General features: G+C 41.8%; 1 protein-coding gene across 1 annotated transcript; it reads left to right on the forward strand.

Moving 5' to 3' along the window:
• The first annotated feature begins 2,095 nt into the window (after positions 1 to 2,095).
• On the forward strand, positions 2,096 to 8,691 carry LOC138614207 (small G protein signaling modulator 2-like). Its single transcript, XM_069687501.1, has 6 exons — positions 2,096 to 2,164; positions 3,858 to 3,986; positions 4,134 to 4,316; positions 5,817 to 6,203; positions 7,358 to 7,482; positions 8,460 to 8,691. Exons 2-6 carry the CDS (start codon positions 3,963 to 3,965, stop codon positions 8,644 to 8,646), a joined length of 906 nt encoding a protein of 301 aa, XP_069543602.1. The 5' UTR covers positions 2,096 to 2,164; positions 3,858 to 3,962; the 3' UTR covers positions 8,647 to 8,691.
• The last annotated feature ends 233 nt before the right edge of the window (positions 8,692 to 8,924 follow it).

Below are 8,924 nucleotides of genomic sequence, written 5' to 3' on the forward strand. Positions count from 1 at the left end.
ATGAACATGATATGAACATGATATATAAACATGATATGAACATAATATAAACATGATATGAACATATGATGATGATATGAAAATATGAACATAATATAAACATATGAACATAATATAAACATGATATGAACATATAAACATTAAATTAACATAATATAAACATGATATGAACTTAATATAAACATGATATGAACATGATATAAACATGATATGAACATGAAATGAACATGATATAAACATGATATGAACATATGAACATGATATGAATATATAAACATGATATAAACATGATATGAACATATGAACATGAAATGAACATAATATAAACATGATATGAACATGATATAAACATGATATGAACATATGAACATATAAACATGATATGAACATATGAACATGAACATGAACATAATATAAACATGACATGATATGAACATGATATGAACATGAACATGATATGATATAAACATGACATGATATGATAACATGATATAAACATGAACATATGAACATGATCATGATATAAACATGATATGACCATGATATAAACATGATATGAACATATGACCATGATCATGATATAAACATGATATGAACATGATATGACCATGATATAAACATGATATAAACATGATATGACCATGATATGAACATATGGACATGATATAAACATGATACAAACATGATATGAACATATGACCATGATCATGATATAAACATGATATGAACATGATATGAACATAATATAAACATGATATGAACATGATATGAACATGATATGAACATGATATGAACATGATATAAACATGATATGAACATATGAACATGATATGAACATGATATGAACATGATATGAACATGATATGAACATAATATAAACATGATATGAACATGATATAAACATGATATGAACATGAATATATGAACATGATATAAACATGATATGAACATATGACCATGATCATGATATGAACATGATATAAACATGATATAAACATGATATGACATATAAACATGATATTAACATGATATGAACATATGGACATGATATGACCATGATATAAACATGATACAAACATGATATGAACATATGACCATGATCATGATATAAACATGATATGACCATAATATAAACATGATATGACCATGATATGAACATGATATAAACATGATATGAACATGATATAAACTTGGTATAAACACGATATAAACATATGGCCATGATATAAACATATGACCATCATATAAACATGATATGACCATGATATAAACATGATATGAACATATGGACATGATATGACCATTATATAAACATGATACAAACATCATATGAACATATGACCATGATCATGATATAAACATGATATGAACATGATATGACCATGATATAAACATGATATAAACATGATATGACCATGATATATGAACATGATATGAACATGAACATATGAACATAATATGAACATGATATGAACATGATATAAACATGATATGAACATGATATAAACATGATATGAACATGATATAAACATGATATGAACATGATATGAACATGATATAAACATGATATGAACATGATATGAACATGATATGAACATGATATAAACATGATATGAACATGATATAAACATGATATAAACATGATATGAACATGATATAAACATGATATGACCATGATATAAACATGATATAATCATGAACTGACATGATATAAACATGATATGAACATGATATAAACATATGACCATGATATGACCATGATATAAACATGATATAAACATGATATGAACATATGAACATGATATGACCATGATATGAACATATGACCATGATATGACCATGATATGAACATATGACCATGATATGACCATGATATAAACATGATATAAACATGATATGAACGTGATATGAACATGATATGAACATACATATGACATATGATCTATTGAACTTATGAACATGATATGAACATGATATGAACATGATATGAACATGATATGAACATATGAACATGACAATGTCCTGATGATATGAACATGATATGGCCATGCCGCCATATGAACATGAGGATCATATAAACATGATATGACCCCCAGACAGACCCTGCGAGGCGTCGGGGGGGCTCAGCCGAGAGGTGTGGAGCAAATACCAGAAGGACTGCAAGGTGGGTGGAGACCTGAGACCTGCAGGTGGAGTGTTCATCTTCCTCTGCTTCACTCTGGTCTGCAGCGCTCACAATGTAACACCCTATCTATCCTCTCCACCATCTCCATCCTCCCCATCCTCTCCACCCTCCCCATCCTCTCCATCCTCTCCACCCTCTCCATCCTCTCCACTCTCTCCACCACCTCCATTTTCCCCATCCTCTCCACCATCTCCATCCTCTCCACCACCTCCATTTTCCCCATCCTCTCCACCCTCTCCAGCCTCTCCATCCTCTCCACCCTCTCCATCCTCTCCACTCTCTCCACCACCTCCATTTTCCCCATCCTCTCCACCATCTCCATCCTCTCCACCACCTCCATTTTCCCCATCCTCTCCACCCTCTCCACCCTCTCCATCCTCTCCACCATCTCCACCCTCTCCACCATCTCCATCTTCTCCATCCTCTCCACCATCTCCATCCTCTCCATCGTCTCCATCCTCTCCACCATCTCCATCCTCTCCACCCTCTCCACCCTCTCCATCCTCTCCACCATCTCCACCCTCTCCACCATCTCCATCCTCTCCATCCTATCCACCATCTCCATCCTCTCCACCATCTTCATCCTCTCCATCCTCTCCTCCCTCTCCATCCTCTCCATCCTCTCCACCCTCTCCACCATCTCCATCCTCTCCATCCTCTTCACCATCTCCATCCTCTCCACCATCTCCATCTTCTCCATCCTCTCTACCATCTCCATCCTCTCCATCCTCTCCATCCTCTCCATCCTCTCCACCCTCTGCACCTTCTCCATCCTCTCCATCCTCTCCATCCTCTCCACCATCTCCACCCTCTCCATCCTCTCCACCATCTCCATCCTCTCCACCCTCTTCACCATCTCCACCCTCTCCACCCTCTCCACCATCTCCATCTTCTCCATCCTCTCCACCATCTCCATCCTCTCCACCATACACACCATCTCCATCCTCTCCACCCCCCCACCATCTCCACCATCTCCATCTTCTCCATCCTCTCCACCATCTACATCCTCTCCATCCTCTCCACCGTCTCCACCCTCTCCACCATCTCCATCCTCTCCACCCTCTCCACCATCTCCATCTTCTCCATCCTCTCCACTATTTACATCCTCTCCATCCTCTTCATCCTCTCCACCCTCTCCACCCTCTCCACCGTCTCCATCCTCTCCACCATGTACATCCTCTCCATCCTCTTCACCATCTCCATCTTCTCCATCCTCTCCACCATCTCCATCCTCTCCATCCTCTCCATCCTCTCCACCCTCTCCACCCTCTCCATCCTCTCATCCTCTCCACCCTCTCCATCCTCTCCTTCACTCTAATCAAACTTTAATGAGTTTAGTGAAATTATGTCTCATTACAGAGTGCAGTATAATACTACTGTAGCTATTAAAGCAGCGACTGTAATCATTCGCTGTCATCATTACTAATTTACACTCTTCATATTTTCTCTGTCTTCCTCCATTCAGATCACAATCACTCTTACTCTCCATTATTAATGCACTTCCGTTTCCTCCCATCTGTCTTTTCCTGTTGGTCTATATTCCTCTTATCCTTTCTGTGTGTGTGTGTGTGTGTGTGTGTGTGTGTGTGTGTGTGTGTGTGTGTGTGTGTGTGTGTGTGTGTGTGTGTGTGTGTGTGTGTGTGTGTGTGTGTGTGTGTGTGTGTGTGTGTAGAACTATAAGGAGCTGGAGCTGCTCAGGCTGGTTTATTATGGTGGAGTGCAGCATGACATCAGGAAGGAGGTGTGGCCTTTCCTGCTGGGACACTACAAGTTTGGCATGGGCAAAAAGGACATGAGTCAGGTAGAGCAGACACACACACACACACACACACACACACACACACACACACACACACACACACACACACACACACACACACACACACACACACACACATAAAACATTGTCCTAAATTCAACTTTTATTTTGAAAATATTCCTTCTGAAGATTGATGCGAAGATCAGCGAGCGCTACCAGCAGGTGATGCGGGAGTGGAAGGCTTGCGAGGTGATCGTCAAGCAGAGGGAGAAGGAGATGCAGTCGGCCATCTTTGCCAAGCTCTCGTCAGGCAGCAGCATCGACAGCCACGTCCTGCGACTCGTGCATCGAGACTCCACACTCAGCAATGAGGTGAAGGAGCCCAACACAATATAACATCCTCTCAGTAGCATGTTTTATTAAACAGGCAGCCGACTGTTCTTTGGAATGATTTAATGAAACTCTTAATATAAACTGTATGCTATGAGGGTGAATATAAAATATAGCTATTATGGTGTCCTGTCTCTGAGTTGGTTGTAATAATATAATTTGTTGGGCATTTTATTTTTATGGAAAATGTAACAGGAAATGATTGGGACAGAGAGGAGGGAAAGGACTTCATAAACTTACTGTTACTTTTTGAGTAGAAAAATAATACTTTAGAAGAACATGTAATACTTTATTTGGAGTGCAAAACTACGAACTATAAAAATCAAAGTAGCTTCATGAGTAAAAGAAAGAATACAGTCACATCTTTTTAAAACATCCAAATATATATGTAAGGACATGACAGTGATTCTGTGTATGAATTCATTTTCATATGGACATATTTCAGCAATAAATAAATAATTAATTTGAAGCCCAACATACAGTACATGTAATTACAGACCAGATGTTTACAGTGTTCAGGTTCACTGCTCATATGAACCCAAAGGTTTCAGAAGGACTGGAATTATTATGATAAACAACCTCATCTCCACAATGTCTTAACAAGTTTGAACATACAATGTAAGTAAACATTTAAGGGATGAGATGTAGTGGAAGGAGACATGGAAGAAGGAAGAAACACTCCCTGAACAATAGAAACATGGAAGTCCTGCTAAGTCAGTTAAATTGGACCAGATGCAGTTTGAATTAATGAATACATGAATAAGTGATTGAATGAATGGTAAATGGTCTGTACTTGTATAGTTTTATCACCTTTTGGTCTCAAAGCTCTTTAACATGGTTTTCCATTCATCCATTCACACACTAATGAGACAGATCACCATGCAAGGCGCTGCCATCAGGAGAACATTCACACACTGATGGTTCACCATTGGGAACAACTTAGGGTTCAGTGTCTTGCTCAAGGACACTTAGGCATGTGGACAGGAGGAGCTGGGGATTGAACCACCAACCTTCTGATTGGTGTGCAACCCACTCTACTGACTGAGCCACAGCCTCCAGACAAATGCAGTTTGAATGAATGAGTGAATAAATAAATGAATAAGTGAGTGAATAAATTAATGAATGCGTGAATAAATGAGTGAGTGAGTGAGTGAGTGAGTGAGTGAGTGAGTGAGTGAATGAATGAATGAATGAATGAATGAATGGGTGAATGAGTCAGTGAGTGAGTGAGTGAGTGAATGAATGAGTGAATTAATAAATAAGTGAGTGAATTAATGAATGAGTGAGTGAGTGAATTAATGAGTGAGTGAATTAATGAATGAATGAGTGTGAATGAACGAATGAATGAATGCGTGAATTAATGAATGAATGAATGACATCCTTAATAGGCAGACAGTGTTTAACTGCAGGAATACAGGAAGTCATGACACCAGATGAATCCACCTGTACTCCTCCAACACTTCAACTTCTGTCCTCTTCCAGGTGTTCATGTCTGTGGATGAGCCCGACGCCGGGAGCCAGGAGACCCCCAGTGCAGAGGACAGCACCCCCACCATGAGCACCATGGTTCCTCCCGTGGCCCTCCCCCCAGAGGACCGGCCCCTGGTGGAGTTTGACTCCCCTGACTCGGGTCTCCCTTCGTCCAGGAACTACTCGGTGACCTCTGCTCACTCCCAGATCCTGTCCAGCATAGACGACAGCCAGAGCACGGAGGAGGAGGGAGGGGGCGGGGAGGAGGGCAGGAACCCGGGGGTCGTGGGGGAACGTCGGGACTCTCTGACGGAGGACAGGCTGTGCAGTCAGATGGACAAACTGGTGACCAACGGAGCAGCTGCTGAGGGGATGTCCCCGTCACTGTCCTCCTACACAGTACGTACTGCATTTCCATATGTCTTCATGTCCTCCAACAAGAAGGGGGACAAAGTAAACTGGAGGCTTTAATTATCAGCACACCACAATATGAAAGGATGGAACAGAGAGAACCTCACAGAGTGACATGTTGACGTTTATCCTGCAGGTGGAAGATAAGAAAATGTCTTTTTTTTTATGACTAATATTTTACTGATTCTGGACAAACAAAGAACACAATCAAATAAACACAGAAGTGAACAAAACAATAAAATAATAACAAAAAGCACTTTTTAGGAGCAGCACACTGACACTGGGTCTCATTCACGTCAACATTTCTCTGAATTTATGCTCCACGACTACATCACATTCACCCTGCATATCTCCTGATCTACACACAGACTGGATATAAAAGAGTTCGTAGCTTCAGGTCTGTAAAATGGTTCCGATCCAGAAGTGTCTTCAGCTGCAATACCAGCGAGTGCCACTAGAGGTCGGCTCCAAAAAGCCTCCGGCTCCATAGACTCCCATTCAACTTCTCTCATCAAATCCAAAGTGAATAAAATGTGTCCATCAGTTATCTCGGTGTTGTTAGCTAAAGTCACTCCTTCTTATTAGTTTTCTGGAGGTCCATCTGAAAATAATCCCTCATTCATTAGAAAAGAAGATTCAAGAAGACCTGTTTTTGGGGGCGTGTCTGTTTGATTGACGGCCTGTGGTGCAGTCAGGTTACAGCTATCGGTGGGCGGGACGTAGTATCGTCAGGTTTCCAATCAGATCGGTCAGATCCACCGCTGGCTCCTCCCCCAGCTCATCCAAATATGGTCACTTCCTGCTCCAAACCGCTCCGAACTAGCAATATGGCGACTGACAAAAGACAGGTTCTGCTGTTGTAGTTCATCCACCTTGAAGTTGAACATGTTTTCCATTATGAGCTGCTTCTTCTGCTCGGCACAGTTGTAAAGAGAAGTTATCAGAGTTCAGTCAGCTACATCCAGTCTGACCGTCCTCCTCTGACCTCTGACCTCTGATCAACATGATGCTGCTCACTGCATGTTTCTGTCGTTCGCTCCATTCAGAGGAAACTTTAGACTGTCGTGGTGAGAATCCCGTCTCCCAGAAGCTGGGACTTCCCTTCAGCCCCTCAGTCAAGTCATCATTTTGTCTTCCCACAGATCGAGCTGCTGGACACAGTCGCCCTCAACCTCCACAGAATAGACAAAGACGTGCAGCGCTGCGACCGCAACTATTATTACTTCACCACAGGCAACCTGGAGAAACTCCGCAACATCATGTGCAGGTAGAGACGCCTTCAGTTCCAGTTGGAGGATCAAACCCAGGCAGCTCCTGTACACTACCTGCTATACACCGAGCAGACCAGGGGAAGTCAGGAGTGTTGGATATGTAGATCAAAGGTCAGAGGTTAATGAGTGGACTCTGGTCTTATATTCACAAGTAGCATGACACCAAATGAAAGCTAACGTTGATCCTCACAGTGTGCAGTTTCCCACCAGTAGTCATTGTGTGGGTGTAAATGTTCAGGAGCAGGTGGAGCACTGCATCTGGGAATCACGTTTACAGTGATTCATGCTGTGGGCTGACCGAAACAATGAGCTAAAAGATGCTAAAAAGGGTCAGGTAGTAATTCTTGTAGTCCGTGTGCTGACAAATGTTTGATGTGACATGAGTGGGTTAATAGTGACATGCTGATGTGTGAGAAGCTGCTGAAGGAGGACCAGGAACTATGTAAAGTTTTATTGTAACAATGTTCATAGTGTTTGATGTGAACTATGAATCACCAAAATAACGTACAGTTTCAGATACACACTCGGAGTGAGAGTGAACAGTGTACCTCTGAGAGTGAACAGTGTACCTCAGTGAGAGTGAACACTGTACCTCAGTGAGAGTGAACAGTGTACCTCTGAGAGTGAACAGTGTACCTCAGTGAGAGTGAACACTATACCTCAGTGAGAGTGAACAGTGTACCTCAGTGAGAGTGAACACTGTACCTCAGTGAGAGTGAACAGTAACTCAGTGAGAGTGAACAGTGTACCTCAGTGAGAGTGAACAGTGTACCTCAGTGAGAGTGAACAGTGTACCTCAGTGAGAGTGAACACTGTACCTCAGTGAGAGTGAACATTAACTCAGTGAGAGTGAACAGTGTACCTCAGTGAGAGTGAACAGTGTACCTCAGTGAGAGTGAACAGTAACTCAGTGAGAGTGAACAGTAACTCAGTGAGAGTGAACAGTAACTCAGTGTGTCCGTCTTGCCTGCAGCTACGTGTGGGAGCATCTGGAGGTGGGATACGTTCAGGGCATGTGTGACCTTCTCGCTCCCCTCATGGTCATTCTGGATGACGGTGAGCATAATGTTTATCTGAGTGTGTGTAGTCGTTGTCAACAGGACCGACGAAAAGCTTATCCACAATCAGCTAATAATCCTCATATAATAACACACGAATGAATACAACATTACAACCATTCAGTTGTACAACAATCAAACATCATGCACAAGGATGATCGTCTTTCATTTTGTGTGTGTGTGTGTGTGTGTGTGTGTGTGTGTGTGTGTGTGTGTGTGTGTGTGTGTGTGTGTGTGTGTGTGTGTGTGTGTGTGTGTGTGTGTGTGTGTGTGTGTGTGTGTGTGTGTGTGTGTGTGTGTGTGTGTGTGTGTGTGTGTGTGTGTGTGTGTGTGTGTGTGTGTGTGTGTGTGTGTGTGTGTGTGTGTGTGTGTGTGTGTGT

Source organism: Brachyistius frenatus, unplaced genomic scaffold (assembly GCF_029030835.1).
Source record: "Brachyistius frenatus isolate BFR_SWC_R1_liver_20210118 unplaced genomic scaffold, ASM2903083v1 Contig_468, whole genome shotgun sequence".
NCBI classification, from domain to species: domain Eukaryota; kingdom Metazoa; phylum Chordata; class Actinopteri; family Embiotocidae; genus Brachyistius; species Brachyistius frenatus.

Coding starts and splice junctions, on each gene's coding strand:
- LOC138614207 (XM_069687501.1), top strand. CDS start 3,963: ATGGGCAAAAAGGACATGAGTCAG. Junction 3,987..4,133: donor GCAAAAAGGACATGAGTCAG/GTAGAGCAGACA, acceptor TTCCTTCTGAAG/ATTGATGCGAAGATCAGCGA. Junction 7,483..8,459: donor CTCCGCAACATCATGTGCAG/GTAGAGACGCCT, acceptor TCTTGCCTGCAG/CTACGTGTGGGAGCATCTGG.